Source organism: Rhinolophus hipposideros, assembly GCF_964194185.1.
Source record: "Rhinolophus hipposideros genome assembly, chromosome: 1".
Taxonomy (NCBI): Eukaryota; Metazoa; Chordata; class Mammalia; order Chiroptera; family Rhinolophidae; genus Rhinolophus; species Rhinolophus hipposideros.
Genome location: NC_138047.1, coordinates 34960234 through 34978049, shown reverse-complemented (window position 1 = coordinate 34978049; position 17816 = coordinate 34960234). Strand labels below are relative to the sequence as shown.

The following is a 17816-nucleotide window of genomic DNA, read 5'->3' as shown; positions in this document are numbered from 1 at the left end:
ATGGCCAACTGGCCAGACTGTCTAATGTGGCCAACCCTATTAGTCTTTAGCTTTCCCAGCCTTCATAGTGGAGGTGGCAGGCAGAAGGGGGATGGGACTGGTGTTAAATTGGCCCCCCAACAAGTCTTTGCCACATGCTTACATATAGATGGGCTTGCATATGCACTCGTGTATGTCCATGTGTGTATGTGTGTACATAGGTGTATAAATACACACACACACCCCTCCTATTGCTTTGCCATGAGAAACGCGGCTCATGCTCATCCTGTAAGGCCAAACTCAATACTTAATTGCTTCTTTGAAGCTTTCCTTTCCATCTTAAAACGAGTGTTCCCCTCTGCTGTGCTGATAGAATTTTGCTCTTGCCTTTTGTACATCTCAGTGTGCCAGACTAAGAGTAGCTGTTTAAGTGTATGGCTCTGGTAGTTTTGTTCAAGAGCAGGGACCACGTCTTGTTCATCTTTATATCAGCATGTTTGCTGAGTGAATGACCAAAGAAATGAATTCCCAAACCCAAATTTTATTAAGAATTGCTGCATACCAGCCCATTTTCTTTTCAACATATTCCAAATAACTTATACAGCTATTAGAAGCACTTCATTCAGGACTTCTTAGTACATCAAATGTAAGACAGGAAGGCAAATTTCATTCTTTAAGAAGACAATATTATTTTATTACCTTTAGTGGGAAGCAGATTTGAAATCTATTATGACTTGATGAATAATTACCATCCAGAAGTTCAAGAATGAAAAGGAAGAACCAGCATCAACGACGCCAACATCACAGTTGTTGTATTTCAAGGTTTAGACAATGATTTTATCAATTCTTTCAGCACTTTTAGGGCATTTGCAGCTAGGTCATTCTGGCCTACAAGCCAGCGAAGATTAGGATATAGCTGTGTTCCAATATTAAAGAGTCTACAGAAGGCATGATAAGATTTTAAAATGATCATGGGACTACGTCGGTAATACGAGCTCTCAAAATTTTCTAAACCAAAAAATTGTGTTTGTAATACGTTTCATAAAACCTTGGGGTAGATAATGTGAGTGCCAAGGTGTGGCTACACGCATTATAAATATATAACCAAGTATATTTGCACATTTCCTAGCTCTACTCTAAGGGGATAAATGAGCTCAGCAAGTACATAGGTATACATTACCATGCACAAATCTAATAAAAATAAAATGACTGCATAAGCTGAGAAAAGTTACAAGGAAGGTTAACGTGGTATGTGTTGGTGGCTATGATAACAGGAATTTCTAAATAGGGTAATAAAACATTTCTGAATATTCAGCAAAACTGCAATGGGTCCACTTTGATCCCTGCAAAGGAAATGCTGTGTTCCAAAGCCTGCTAATTTCCCCTTTATCCTAAGAGCTCCCCAGTACAGCACTTACTAATTTTAGTGGAAGTTTTTGCAGCCTCCTTTCCTTTGGCTCTGGTGTCATTTATTGTGAGATTAGGATCTTGAGTGATAGGCTGTTCTGCCTCTGGAAATTAATATCTTTAGCTACATAATGATCATTAGAAAAAAAGATGTGAACTTTGCATGCTTTTCCTGATCATAACACAAGAGTATTTAGGCCATAATCAATTTCATCCCAAACACGTATTACCTTACACAGATGGCCACTAATGGGCACTATGGGAATTACATATTCAACAAGTGTTGAAACATGATAAAATTCCCATGGCATTTATGGAATTAAAAAAGAAAAAAATCCCAAACACTAATTTTACTTTCAAAATGTTCCTATGCCAAAAGTTATAAAGATTTCAAGTTGATGACTCTTTGACACAATATAGATTTAGTTATCACTGAAAAATCATGAAATAATATTTATTCACTTAGTAAAGCCCTCAATAATCTTATTTTCTTTTTCACGTGTTGATAATGTATGTGGAGTTCTAAAAAAGGCATGTAAATGCAAAATTTCTACCCTAGTGAAGATAAAAAGCTTCACACAGAGTATTTAAAAACTGTATGGCAAAATGTATTATGACAGATTTAGATATTATGTTTTTTCCCAACACATGTATATTTTGCTAAATAACAGAACCTCAAAATGACCTATTTCCATATTAGCAAATATTTTGTTAGTGCTTAGGTTCTGTATTTTAGAAAAGTTTGTGATATGTTCCTAAAAGTATAATAAACTCATATCAACTTAGGCTTCAGATTGCAACATGGACTATTTGGTAAAAGTCTCTTTAAAGATGAAGTAATATCGTAAGCAAAGTTTTACCATTGGAATAAATATAAATAAAATACTAGTAGTAATTGGTAACCGTCACTTCACCATGAAATAAGATTGTGACTAGGACTATAGAAAAATATTTCCTTAACAGAGAAAATGTACGAGATGCTGGCTGCTAAGTGCTTCATATTTATTAATTCAGTTAACAGCTTCGGGGAGATTGAGTAAATTATCTAAGGTCAAACAAAGGTACAGCTGAGCTATGATGGTAAAAACAAAACCTGCAAAACCGAAATGCAGCCAAAGGCAGCAAGCAAATGGGAAGTAAAACAGATACAATGAAAGTTAAGAATTTTATCAAATTATCAGGTTTTTCAACATGTCTCTGTTCGTCAGTCTTTAGTAATACTTTCTTGCTATGAATGGGTTTCAGCCTTGTCCTGAGACACACCTACTGGGTGTAGCTATTTATGTTTCCATGTGCAGGCCCCAGTCACATGTTGGACCTGGCTCCAGCCACGCAAGCCTGCATTCATTCACTCACAAATGCACACGCAGGTAGAGCTAGGCGAGATGGTGGGATACAACAGAGAGTGCCTTCCGTTATGGAATTTATACTTCAGATGCATTAGAGATTCTCTGGATGGTGGAGACACCACCACCCCCTCCTTGTCTTCTGATAGTATTCCCTTGCCTTTTACAGGTAATGTTTCTCCTAGACCCTGCCTGCCTGGCTGTCATCAAGTCCCAAGTCATTAGCCCTGGGGCCAGGAATCTACAGTGGTGGTTTTCTGAGTCACCTGAAGGGTTTATTATACACAGATCACTGGGCGCTACACCCAGAACTTCTCACTGAGTAGGTTTGAGGTGAGGCCTGGAGGTGTGCAACAGTGATGGTGCTACTGGGTTGAGGACTAACTAGGAAAACTGGCATCTACAGCAAGGTTGACAATTTTGTTCCATAAAGGGACAAATGGTGACTATTTTACGGTTTGAGGACCAGTCTCTGCTGCAACTACATAATTCTGTCATTTAGCACGAACGTAGCCAAAGATAATTTGTCGACAAATGGGGAGAGAGAGCTATGTTCCAGTAAAACTTCATTTACCAAGACAGGCAGCGGGTGGACTTGCCCGTGTGGAATTTGCACACCTCCGACGCAGAATTCTTGGGAGAAGCCCATCCCTGCACTGGGCTCCGTCCTGACCCATTGCTCTGCAGATGTCCTTGTCCAACCTCTATCCTTGTTTCTCAGCCTGGTCTTAGACCTTCTGGCCCCCATTCTTTTTCCTCTCCTGGCGATCCTAAACTATGGCCAAAGCCTTTTTTCCTGTAATATAAGATTGCCGCCAGAGAGAAACAGTGTTCTTCCCAAATAATCACATTACTGTATGTTAAAAACTATCTTAAAAGTAAACACAAATTTTTCTGTGCGTACAAAGGATAAACACAGGAAAGAGGTATCTTCTTAGTCTGGGTGGTTCAAAAACCCCATCCAACATGAGTTAACACTTGACCTTAAATCCTAAACAAAGAGTTCATCAAGCAATGGGGAGGGATGGGGAAAGGCATGCCAAACAGAAAACATCACATGTACAAAGACAGAGGTATGCAAAAGCATACTGTGTTTGAGAAGTTGCCATCTAGTCAATATGGAAACAATAATTGAAGTGAGGTGTGGCGGGGATTTAAAAAACACTGCTTTGATAGGTATTACTAGGGATGAAACCGGATCAATCATTTTAAACTTTTTGTGAGTAGTGTATTAGGAAAAAGAGGAGGCTGGGAAAGCTGGCAGGGAATGGAAACGGAAGGGTCTGTACGTTTTGCTGAGGATCCCAGGGCAAAGGGCATCTGGGGGAGACTCTTAGAAGGGGAGGGGCAGAATTCGATTTAGGTTTCATCAAGTTCACTGGTGGCGATGGGGATGGCTTAGCAGAATGGAGGCCAAGACCAGGTCAGAGGCTATTGTCACCAAAGTTCCCCTCTTTATCTTTAAAGTACGGTAATCCTGGAATACGGATGTGCTGGTGGCTGTGAGATTCCCAGTCATTCTTGGAGAGCACTGGCTCTCAAAGTTTGCTGGGCTCCTCTCTGTTCTCCGTTCCACTCTTGTACTTTTTCTTCTCAACCACACAACAGTGGGGTTTTATTTAAAAGAAGAGAACCTCATCCCTCTTTCCTTTCCGTGTATGCTGGGCTACAGTCCACTCAGACTAAGGGCATTAAATCATTGGAGTGGCTCATTGGCCTGATTCTGGAGAATGTAATCGGTTAATTTTTTCAAGGCCAAGGAGTAAGTTTTAACTTGGTGCTTTCTGAACCACAGAAATCATATGTGAACTCTCACACAGCCCAGGGTTCACCAAATAAGGCCAGAATTCACACACCCAGCTGAAAAGAATCAGAATTTGAGCGGCGACTGGGTGTAGCCTGCAAAAACAACACATCCATCTTATCTGAATGAGAAGACAGCAATACCCAGTGTGGAAAGTCTACCACGAAGCGTTTCTAATAAGAAATCTATCAGGCCGGAAGGGAGAAGCATGGGGTTAGAGTGCTAACAACATCTTAAATACTTTAAATGAGAAGATTCTAGAGATGAATTGAGGGAAAATCATGAAAAACGTATTTCCACCTTCGTTTCAAAGGAAAATACAGTACATTCCATTCCACAGGATGCAGAGACTGCCTTGTTCATTAAGTGGACCTGCTATGAACACGCCGATGCCTCCTAACCCCAAGTGCCGATCTAGTCATTACACAACTACATACACTTGGTTACGTTTTACTTTTCATGTCTGCAACATTTTACACACATTCTCTCTTTCTTCTAAACCCTTCAGGCAGAATAACATGGAATTAAAAGAACTGGGATTTGAATCACTACTCTACCCACCACTGGATATATGTCCTTCAGCAAGTAACTTACCTAAGGATATCTACATCAGCAAGGTAAGGCCAATAATATGGATTTAACAGGGTTGTTCGGAGGATGAAATTAGATCAGTCCTCTCAAACTTTTTTTGGGGTGTGTGTGTGTCATACGTCAGCAAAAAATGGTGAGTACTCTCCTTTGACATTGTGATATTTTTGTGTAACATATTTGTTCTGGTAATATCAATAAATTATGTACACTGCAAAATGTAAAAACAGGAATTATGAAAAAGATCCACCATAGGTAGAAACAGAAGTTATAACATCTTCTTGCTTACCCAGTAGCTGATCGAGTGTACCCCACTTTGGAGGCCCCCTGAACTAAACAATCAGGGTAAAGAGCAGAGGCTGTGGAGCTTAGTAAATGCTCAAAAAGTGGCAGGTCTTCTTAGTAGATGAGCTGACGGACGTGCAAATGTTCTTAAGCAAACAGTAAAAAAGGAAACTGCTGGAATTTTAAACCACCAAATCACCAGCACATCATGCAAATTTTTATCTACTACATTTCACTTTTTAGTACAAATAAAAGCGATATTGGCAGCTACTAAGAATAGAAGTGGTAGTTTTATCTGAAAAAAGCATTCCATTCTAATACAGAAGTTACTATGAACTTGGCAGTCATAAATGTTCCAGAAAAGTCCTGTTTTCCATTAAGTTTTATATTTCTTCAGGAATCCTCTAAACCACTCATTGCCACATGTTGCAAAGGATGCTAAACTGTTGTACTTAGTCGCACTGAGTGTAATGGTTGACCTATATTACACCACATCAAGGCCGTCTTTAAAAAAATCCCAGAAATGTCAACCATATTTTGGGGAAGAATAAAAGAAACAACGTAAAAATCATCACTACCGCAACTGTCTGATCTTCTTAGCTGTATTTCAGTTCCCAGGGCACTGAGCCCTATCTGAAATTGTATTTTTCCGTTTACACGTTCACTGCTTATCTCCCACCATTAAAACAAAGACAGCGATTTTTCTATCCTTGGCCTTGCTGCACCCCAGAAGCCAGAACAGAGCCTACCATGTGTCCAGGCATTTGCTTCTGAATCTTTTCAACCATGTGCTTCTCACATTCACATGTTAAATAACTTGGGAGATAGGGTTGTTTTTTTTTTTTTTTTAATGGTTGAGTCTAAATTTCTAAAGAATGCACTCTTTAAAATGATTAGCCCCTTTTCTAACATATTCTTGGTGACAATACACTGATATTAGCATCCTCAATGTGCAGACAGCAGGAACTATGCTAGTAACAGGGGTCAGACTTTCATTAAACCAAACCTACAAAGTCAATGCGGCTTCTGCATTTATTTGCTTGAATCATTCATTCATGTGTCAAATGTTTATTCAACTATTCATATACGCCGGACAGGTAGGCACTGGAGATACCGCCATGAATACCATCAAAACAGTCCCTGCCCTCATGCAGCTTCAGTGCAGCGGAAGATACACATTAATCATAAATTACAAAATGTGTGTAAAACACAACATTGCTATCTGATTTAAAGGAGAGCTAGATGGTACCAGAAATACAGCCTTCTGATGACAGACATACCTCAGAGATACTGTGGGTTTGGGTCCAAACCGCAATGAAATGAATACTAAAAATAAAGCAAATCCAAAGCGAATACAAAGAACAAAGCGAATCACATGAATTGTTTGGTTTCCCAGGGCATATAAAAGTTATGTTTATGCTATTCTGTAGTCTATTAAGTGTGCAGTAGCATGTCTAAGAAAATAACGTACATACCTTAAATAAAAATATGTTACTGCTAAAAAATGCTAAACATCATCTGTGTCTTTAGCGAGTTACCACTTTTTTTTTTTGCTGGTGGAGGGTCTTGCCTCAATGTTGACGGCTTCTAACTGATCAGGTTTGTGGTGGGTGAAGGTTACAGTGGCTGTGGCAATTTGTTAAAAGAAGACAGCAGTGAAGTTTGTGGAATCGATTGATCCTCTGTTTCACTTGAATACTTTAAGGCCACTGTCGGGTTAGTAATTGGCCTAATATCAATATTGTTGCTTCTCAGGGTATAGGAGGCCCAAGGAGAAGGGGAGAGACCGGGAACAGCTGGTTGGTGGAGCAGTTAGAAAACCTACAACATGTACCGATTAAGGTCGCGGTCTTCCACGGGAGCACTTCCTGGTACCTCCAAACAATTACAATGGTAACATCAAAGATCGCTGACAACAGATCACAAAACAAACATAATAATGAAAAAGTCTGAAAGATTTCAAGAATTACCAAAATGTGACACAGATGCAGAAAGTGAGCACATGCCTTTGGAAGAATGGCTTCGATAGACTTGCTCAATGCAGGATTGCCACAAACCTTCAAGTTGTAAAAAACAAAACAAAAATAATCCCCAAGACCCACAATATCTGTGAAGCATAATAAAAGGAAGCCCGAAAAACGAGGTATGCCTGTGCTCTGAAGCTCAGAAACGATCCTCTCTGTCCCATAATCTATGAAAAACCCTTTATCAGGTAAAAGTATTGGATAAGGTTTTCATTTAAAAAAAACATATTTTGCAATTCATGCCTCATAACAAGAGACAAAGAAAAGAACAATTTTATCATTAAGAAATACTGCTTCAATCATACCCAATCTAGACAGGTATATAATATCTCACTCAATTTTCTGTAATGCTCAAGATAAATAATTTCTTTTGTAAACATTAGAAGTAATTAATTTATAATTTATGCAATGCTAAAGATATAATAAAAATTTTCTACTGAAGCAAATAAACATAACAAAAATTTCAACATATTATGTTTAGCACGAAGGCACGCCTTCATATTTCAAGCAGTTTAATTACATATTTCATATTTCAACAGTTTAATTACAATATTCTCCCTGATAAGTAAAATCATAGCCCTCTGTACTATTAATTTTCAAAGAAACCCAGCAGCACAGTATGCATATGGGGCAAAAAAAAAAATCTGAGTCTTAGAACTATGTTAGAATAAATGCAAAGCGGCAGATCAAAGCAGGTGAGAACTTTCAGAGAAACCACTGTTGATGAAGCATGAAACTTCATAATGATTCTGTTACTTATTTGACATTTTCCCTGACTGAATACAAATAAACTAATTCTGAATTTTATTTTAAAAATCAGAGTTTTAAAAATATAGACCAACAGTGTAAGTGATTTCATAATCTAAAATTACAAGTCCACACACATTATCTTTCAAAAGAATGAGGTTAAAGAAGGTAAACAGGCCAAGTGTGCTATCTGACAGTATGAGACAAATGTAAATTCTCTCAATTGGTGATAAAGAGAGACAAAGAAGTATTACTGTCCACACACCCAAAGTGATGCTATCATTTTCCTCCAAGTGGGTCAAGACATCTCAAGTATCTGATACGACTAATAATTCCTTTTGCATTTTAACTATCTTCTTGTTCCTGAACGTCTTCTTAGTAATAAATGCCACCTCTTGGCCTACATTTAGTAACTGAGAAAAGATGTTTCAGTAACATCTTGAAACAACTCATAATATTAGAGTTAATTTTTTAAAAAAAATCCTGAATCTGAATGCAATGGTTGGAATCCAAACCATACAACTCATAGCAGAGATGATATTTTATAGATGAACGTAAAAATCCTAAATCCTCTCATCTAACAGTGTCTGTCAATATGGATGACAATATCCAGAGGATTTTTTCAACCCCCTTCCCCCAAGCCATCTTTCCTTTAGTGTGCCCCGAGGCTGAGGGAGTGCATTGTAGTACTTAGCCATACTGGGGTAGAAAACTGACAAAGCACTGCACTAAAGGAAAGATGTCATTATCTTTTTGGATGATTGTGGATGTTTGCGTAGTTTTTCCGGGTTATACTATGAGTTTTAGTCCCCAAGGGGATAAGGCTTTAACTACATTTCAACACCTGAATTACTTGTTCGAACAAATATTACAGGGATAAGATAGAGAGCAGGGTTTAAAAGAACAACCTTAATTGTAATAATCACATTATAAAATTTTCACTTGTTTTGTTACATATGAAAAGTCCTCTTGTTTTCAGGCAACGCTCTACAACATCTTTCAAATTTTGAACATCTTTTAATGGAACACTACCATTAACGCATCAACGGCATTTTGCAACAATAACTCAAATAGGTTCAGAAATATCCTGTATCGGACCACAATGACGTTATGATCTTTTCTTAAAAAGTGAGGCAAGATGCCTATACTAATTTTGAGAAGGATGTTTCCCCAAAACCTCACACCCAGATGGAATATTATATGTTTTTTAAACTGTGCTCAGTGGAGCCCCAGAGTCTTGCTCACGGACCACGAGGACGGCAGGTAGGGGCTGATGAGAGAGCCAACTGGGGCTTCTCCCTACTGTCTCCACTCTTTAGAGCAGCATTACTTTTATCTGTTATATATATTATGAATCAGGCAATATTTTGTTTGGAAAACGGGTTCTGCTCTGAAAGAGAGAGGGAGCGAGAGAGAGACTTGAAAAACCACTCATTTTATAATTGACTATGTTACATGGTAAGCCCAATATTATGGTCTACATAAAAAATAGATTCCAATCACATTAAAAAAAGATGACATAGTCAACATGTCTCATTTAAAATAGGCAAGGACAAAGCCAAAATGGATGAACCCTAAGACTATGCTGGCTAAACTTAAAGCTAGGGTGACACACCAGCAGGAGCTCGGTCTGCCATGCTGAAACGTGCCTCACGAGGGTGGTTTTAATGGCAGTCATCCACGACTCCTGAGCGCTAACCCCAGCTGGTTTTAGGAAAGAATGGAAGCTCAGGCCAATGAAGACAGGATATCATCCTGGCTCTAGAGATGTTAAAAACCTTACGGTCCTCAAACAATCAGGGTTAAAAACAGCACTTTTCATGAAGAAAAACAGCTCTCAGTTGCAAAGACCCCATCTTGTCATTGTGCTTATTCTTTTCCTCTAAAAAGACCTCTGCTCTCCTTGAACTGGGGATATCATCGTTTGAGACTCATTTCAAAAGTTACCGCCTCTCTGAGAGTTTCCTTTGGATCAAGTTTGTGGGTCACTCTTCTGAGTTCCTTCAGATTTCCTTAAGGAATCTGTTCAGACCATGCCACTCAGGGGGGCACGGCCAAGTGTTCCTAACGGCTTTGTGCATCCCTCATAACTAACATCTCTTAACTGCCTAAGGAAAGCTAATTAAGTAAATAAATGAATGGAACGATGGCTTCAGGGGTAGGGATGGATTAGGAAACCAGTCTTAATTTGGAACAAGCTGGTTGAACAAGGGAACCAATCTTTTTCACCTTCGGGGTCTTAGATTTCTCAAGAAAACTTAGAGACCATTGCTTAGCACGAACGAATGAGGAATTAGCTAAAAATTCCCATTTCCATTTATTTTAGGTGCAATTGTAAGGGAGGCTTCTGAATTTGTAAACTAAAAATACATACACAAGTTTATGGATTTCTCCAGGCAACTTAAATTTCAATGTGACTCACCAGCTCCATCTGCTGGAAAAAGGTTGAACATCTATTTCATTGAAAAGATGGAAGTCACAAGGCTTTGACAACAGATATTAAACACACACACAACCATCACCACCATTGTTCAACCTATAAAATCTAATCTATAGACTAGGACACTCAGATTTAAAATGTTAGGCATAATAAACATACAATTCCAGAACGAAAACAAAATGTAATGTTTAGAATCCATTTTCAATATTTTATTGTCACTTATTATATATTAATTCTATCTTTCCAGAACGGAAACAAAATGTAATGTTTAGAATCCATTTTCAATATTTTATTGTCACTTATTATATATTAATTCTATCTTGTTATCATGGGAGAAAATGCCACGTTGTATTCAGGCTATGTAGAAAAGGAGACAGGAGTAAAGGAATAATTTCCAAACATTTTTTACTTTTCAAAAGAGTAAGAAAAGCAGAAGATTAAAAATCAATACCATTAGTGCTTTAAGATAACATGTGACTCTGGTTGGAGAGACTGAAAGAGATTATGATCATGGCCTCATAAATAAAATATCATTTTATTTCACCACACAATACCCCAAGGCATAATCATATCAAAAAATGTCAGGAAAAAAAAGAGAGAGAGAGAGAGAGAGAGAGAGAGAGAGAGAGAGAGAGAGAGAGAGAGAGAGAGAGAGAGAGAGAGAGAGAGAAATTCACTAAGTTGATTGATAACAAGACCTTTACTATTTATGCACATCTAAATTGATGGTGGGGGTAGCGGGTTACCAAGTCGGAAGGTACCATACATGCCATCACGTCTTCTGAGAAATAATTTCAAATATAAGGGAGATATGAGAAACAAACCAGCTCCTAAAGTGATCATTATCTATTGAGGAGACGAGAACAGTATCTAGAGTCACATATGGCAACTGCACACAATAGAAAAAACCACCTGCAGTTGTTGCATGCTATTCCTAGTATTATACTGGCGGGGGGACATGTGGGGAGTAGAAGAGGGATAAAGTCCAGGGAGGTGTCCATGGTATTGGCTGCCTTTCAAGACAGGAAGCAGCAGGAAGTACTTGAGAGAGAGGAAGGAGGGAAAAAAATGTTGGCTTTTACTTACCTGAAAGCCAGATCGAGTACATTGTAGCTAACAGGCAAGCTTGATTCTATGCAGTATAAATATGAGTACAGTTGAAGGAATTATGTAGTTATGAAGTTATTTAATGGAAAGTTAAAGGTTAGAAGGAAGATACTTGAGTGCCTAAGAGCATGAACTCTGGAGCCAGAGTAAGAATTCTGGCTTGCCCTTTATGAGCTGTGTAATCTAAATTATTTAACCTCTCTGTTGCCTTGATTTCTTCATCTACAACACTGAGATAATTAACCGTATCTACCTCAAAAGGGTGTTGTGAATATTCAAGTGACACAAACAGCGCCTGGCACACAGTAAACACTACGTAAAAATGTTTGCTGTTGTTAATTAAGGAAGATGGACTTCTTGCTACTTGTAAAGCATCAATCATAGTGTATCCATCCCTTTGGGTGGAATAGCCTTGGTTCCTTCGATAGTAAAATGAGAATGTTTACCGTTGTGGCATAAATGACGGGTTCGTATCAGTGAACAATGATTGACACACTTTTTTATTAGCTACAGAGTCATAAGCTATATGTTATATTATTTTGTATTTCATAGTATACACCTTCATATTACACACATGTGTGCATACGTGACTTCTGAGCATGTGCCCATGTTTGTGTGTGTGGAGGGGGGCAAGCGTATCTTCAGTGACACACAAGCAATGGAATACATGGCAAGGAGACTGCTGGACTAGGCAAACTGATCAGAAATTGTGACGCGTCAAGATCGACACAAAGGCATCCCAGAGACGTGGTGTCCGCAAAACGTTTAACCAGTATTAAGATTTGTCAAGGCTTAGACCCAAGGAGAGCCAATACTAAGTGGTATGTCAAGATACTTTGATTTTTGTTTTATTGATTCCTCGAGTAAAGATTGATGTTCTGTGGAAACCAAACTTTCTACATGAGCAAAACAGTCTTCCACATACCTTTTCAATGAGCTCATAACTCTCTTCCAGTTTAAGCAGCCTGTTCTGCACAGACGTAGATGCTCGGTGATAGACTGCTCGCCACTCCTGAAAGTTGCTCTCTGAAATCTCAGCCACAGCAAAACATAAAGTTCTTAACCCTGAAAAAAGGTAGCATACGCCGCCCCCCAAAAACAAAATAAAATGTTACGCAGAAGTCTGACACTTCATTTTTATTCAACAAAGTCTCATTTTGAAAACACTGATTTAATTCAAACAACACGTTGAAGGCCCATTCAAGTAGGACAAAACCTTAGTATAAAAACATATATGAGCGCTTCCCTCTTCTTTAAAACTAGCACCGTGCTTCTAATTCTCAGCTCTTTCAATTTATCCTCCATCCCTAGAGTGACTTTTTTTAAATCCCAATTTTATCAGGCTATGCTGCTCCTTGAAATCTTTCATTTGTTCCCTAGGATAAAGTTCAAACCCCAAAGTCTGGCTCGTTTCTCCACACATCAATTGTCTTCAGCCTCATTCTCTGCCATTCACTTCCTACATACCAGGGTCTTTTCCATGCTGGTCACTTTTTCTTCATTCCACCCTCTCTAACGCCCCTCTGCTGTCTGCCTTCAATCTACTTTAAGATTCAGCTCCTAAAATCATCTCTTTAAAGCAGAGCTCCTCTCACCCAGCTCCCACAGGCAGAAATCCCCAAACACTGCTATGGTTTGAATGACAATGTTTCATAAATTGTTTTTTTATGAAACAATTTTTTAGCTTATTAATAAATTCGCTTAAAGTTCCTGAGGGGCAAGGACTTGGATTTCTTCGTATCTGTCACTCCAGCATTGAGCATGGTGGCTGGCTCATCACAGTGGCTTCACAGATGTTTATGAATGATGGAAGAGAGAGACCCCAGTGAGATCTCTGGGAGAGCTTCCTTCTTCTTACTGGGATATACGGTTGTGTTTATTATTGCTCTTTACCACTGTAAATTTCTAGTTATGAAGAGTCTTTAAAAAATTGAAGAATAGTGACCGCTCCCTCCCAAATACCCATCAGAAATGCCCCGGGGAAAACAACCAAAGCTGATGCTTGAGGGGACCTGCTCTCAGGGCTGGGTGCCTGTCAAGTTCATAACTCACTTGGAGGCTACCCTCAGCCAGAAACAAAGTTGATGGGTTGGAACAAGGAAGAGGCATAAAGACTCTGTAAGCCATGACAAATGCAGTTAAATAGGTTCCCAAGAAGATAACGCCCTTGCTCAAGGTCATTTAAATAGGTCAGAATTGCTAGTTGCTAGTGATCAAGTAAAATATGGCCTGGGAACATGTCAGAAACAGAAGCAAAGAACATAGGACATAAAGTGCCCAGGGGACTCTATCTGCCAAGAAAGCAGTGGGTTGTCTATTGCCAGATCACTGAGAGAAGAACTTAAATCTTTGGGGCTATACCGTGCTTCCCCGAAAATAAGACCTAGCTAGACAATCGGCTCTAATGGGTCTTTTGGAGCAAAAATTAATATAAGACCCGGTATTATATATATTATTATATTATATTATATTGTATTATATTATATTATTTTAAAGACCCGTTCTTACATTATAGTAAAATAAGACCAGGTCTTATGTGAATTTTTGCCCCAAAAGATGCATTAGAGCTGATTGTCCAGCTAGGTCTTATTTTCGAGGAAACACAGTATTAGGACATGTTTTTCTCTTTTAGAAACTTGGCTGGGAACTTACCCCGAGATAGCCAAGAAGTGTTGTTCAGACCAGAACCAGAAAGAATGGGGTGGAGGTGGAAGCCATGCCAATTTGCATCTGCTTAGGAGCTAGAATGTTGAACCTCACAACCAAAGAGAAAGATGCTCCACTAAATACGAGCCTGTGCTTTCATATGCTGGGTAGGCAACACCTGCCAACCCTGTCTGTGCTTGCGCCTTAAGGAACCCGAACCCTACGGACATGTGTCTTTCTATGTTCTTGCATTTTTAGAGAACTGGGAGAAGGGTCTTAAGTCCTTGCTTTTCAAAGCCTAGTGCTTTGAGACATTCCTATCTTTTTGCAGATTGGATTCAGAGGAAAAAGGATTTGATCGGAGGTCAGGCTTGGTGCCACTGGCAACAGTTCCAACCCAAGAATACAACAGTGAAAACTTAGATGGGAGATTTAGATACAGCTCTGGCCACTTTTATTAAGTTTAGAGATAAGACTATACATTATGACCCTAATTTTTCACAACTCTCACTTCCTTTCACCCACTGTAGATCATCTTGTGGTACAGATCATGCTATTTCAGCAGGACAAACAGACAGGATTCAGTATGTTTACCACAGATGATCAGGCCGCACACAGAGCCCGGCCTGTGTTAAGGGCTTAATAGAAAGTCTCGAATTGAAACTAAACTGCATAACTATTTCAATAGTTATATAAGTTTATTTATTTCTTCTCCTTTTTCTTTTCTTTTTTTTTTTCTTTTTTTAAGGAGAGCGTGGCTCACGGTGGCTCATATGGGGATCGAACCGGCAACTTTGGTGTTATCAGCACCATACTCTAACCAACTGAGCTAACCGGCCACCCCCTCTTCTCCTCTTTCTTATTCAGACTAGAATACCCAGGTCTCTGTCTCGTTTCTTTTCCTTCTGCATTGCTTGAGATACAAAGTAAAGTATTAAATGTAAATAGTGTCCATTCTAAAAAGTGAACAGATTTATAAGCCTTACAGCTCCTAAAATTGGGGGAACAAAGCCTCTTAAAATTTTAATAAAAAAAAGGAAACCAAAATAAAAATAATGGGTGGGAACTGCATATAGTATAATGTATATTAATTATCAACATGAATAGTTATCTTGCTTTAGGAATCTGAAAATAATAACAATAATCCTGTCAGATATCAGTAGTCCATGATTTCTTTTTATTTCAATCATGCTTTATTGCCCTATTACACTCACCTTCTGTAGCAAACTGCTCTAAATGTTTTAGTGTAATGTCTTTGTATTTTGAAGTCTCCGCCAGTCGATCATAAATTACAGTGTCCTGGAAAACAAACAGAAGGTCTGATACACTTAAATTCAGCATTCTGAGTTTAATAAAGTTGATGTCGGCAACATTATTAGCAGCAAATCAGTATAAAAACAACCAACCACGTTTAGAATTGGTTTTAAAGCATAAAATATTTTCTCCTAATAACACCATGTCCCGAACGACCCTAAGTCCTGTATTTTCATCTTTCTCCTCTCTGAGTAAATCTGTAGTTACTCCAGTGTTCAAAATCTCACAGTCTATCAATACTTCGCTCTCCTCCCCCCAAACCTGAAGGTTGTGCAAAACACTGCAGGGTTTACAGATGCTACAAGGAAGGCAGGGTCAGCACTCCAAAAGTCTGGGAAATGCTGGACTGAACAAAGCCGAACACTTGCCCTGCTGCAAGACTTCTCAGAGCCTTTAAGATGCAAATGTGCATGGTGGATCTTTAGGGGGTGATATGGTTGTGCCCCAAACTCATTCACTGCTGTACTTTTTAGGGATTAGGGCATCTTCATGGGACTGGTGATGACCAAAGAACAAACTCTGAGAGACACAGGTCTAAATCCACCTAGAGGGCTGGCGGGTGCAATAGGGAGAATCTTGGATAGACCTAGCATTGCCTTAGAGCTGGACATTTCTGATTGTGCCACGTTAACTTTAAGACTCAATTTACTTAGTCTGTCAAATCCAATTGCTAGATTACCTTTAAAATCCTTTTCAGCTTTACTTTCGTGCACCACTTATGTTTCTCCAATTTTTGCCCCTTTATACATTGCCTATTTTTCCTTCAGTTATTCTTTGGCTTGGGTTTAATGTTTTAAGAATTTTAGTAGTCAGCCTTCACGATTTTATTGGACCAGGAAAAAATAAATCATTTACCTGTAATTACTTTCTCAGTGGTATTACCCATTTTGGGGTCTCTAGTCTCAGGGCTGAGATTGGAAGCAGGCTAATGGACTATGATTTAGAACCCTTGAGAGAAACAGAACTTAGTGACCTCAGAACACATGGAATATTCCAGGTCCCAATTATGAATTTCTTTTCATTTTTCAGTGGCAGAATGGGAAGGGGGGCAAAGCAAAAGGAAATGATAATTTCCCCTCATGGTTCCTTTCTGAGAATGCAAGGTATAACTTATGAACCCTATTTTTTCCAGAGGCTAATGAAACTTTCAGTGAAATTAAAATAGGCCATTTGAAAACTAATTTGAAAAAATAAATTTAAAAAATCTTTCAGAAATTAAAATCATGTAAACAACAGTGATAATAAGGCCAGCAAGATGAATTTCTGCAGTGCAGTCAACTGATGCAATTTGTGATAGAAACCGATGCTCAGAACAGGAGCATTTTCCAACTTCTTTATACTATCAAGAAAAGCTGGGCTCAGAAAGGGCTTTTCTGCATGAATTGTACATTATGTTTTTAAATGACAATCACAGATGGCCATGCTTAAATGTGAAAAATATATACATACAGATACCTTCTCTCCCAAAGTAACACTCATTTATTCAGAGGGGCTATGTCAAATATTTGGTATATTGTTAGGAACCAAAAAGGTTTCTTCACAGGAATTAGAGCATGTGCATACCCTAGGATCAGGTTTAGAACCTACCGAGTCTACTTTTACAGAAAATCCTCACTGGATTTACGGATCTGGGGTCCTAGCCCTTGGCCAGATCCAAGTGGAAAATCATGGTGAGGGTCTGCTGCTGGATTGGCATGGCGAGGTCAGGTTACAGTCACTTCTGTAAAGGGCCTAGGGCTTCATGATGAAAATGTTTAGGTGAATTTTCTTTCAAACACTTGTTTTCCTATTCATCTTTGAGACTGAAGTGCCAGTGCTGCTCTGTCTTTACCTACAGTGCCTTGCACATAGCAGGTGTTCAAAAAATGTGCTAAATGAATAAAATATCTGAAGTAATCCCTGATTATCCTGAAATTTCACTTTACGGCACATTAGACGATATTCTCAAATAAAGGCCTACCATGAAGTGCAAGGGTCAACTACGGGAAGGGAGCAAGTAGGGAAAAGAGGCCTCAATAATTACTTATTGAAGCACTGCAATTTATACTGAAATTAGCTAGATGATCTTGCTATAAATTAGCCAATCACCATCAAGGAACATGATCTTGTCAAGTTAAACAACAAGACTG

The 17816-nt window shown here is 38.8% G+C and overlaps 1 protein-coding gene across 4 annotated transcripts in view; it reads right to left on the bottom strand.

The window, feature by feature from the left end:
• ATP8A1 (ATPase phospholipid transporting 8A1) overlaps positions 1 to 17816 on the bottom strand; it is a 216222-nt gene that overhangs the window by 90549 nt on the left and 107857 nt on the right. For all 4 annotated transcript variants that reach the window (XM_081063840.1, XM_081063841.1, XM_081063839.1 and 1 more), the window contains 2 exons: positions 15588 to 15672; positions 12653 to 12792 (listed from right to left, as the gene is read on the bottom strand). In XM_081063840.1, the coding sequence (XP_080919966.1) occupies positions 12653 to 12792; positions 15588 to 15672 (225 nt within the window). The remainder of the gene's footprint in view (positions 1 to 12652; positions 12793 to 15587; positions 15673 to 17816) is intronic.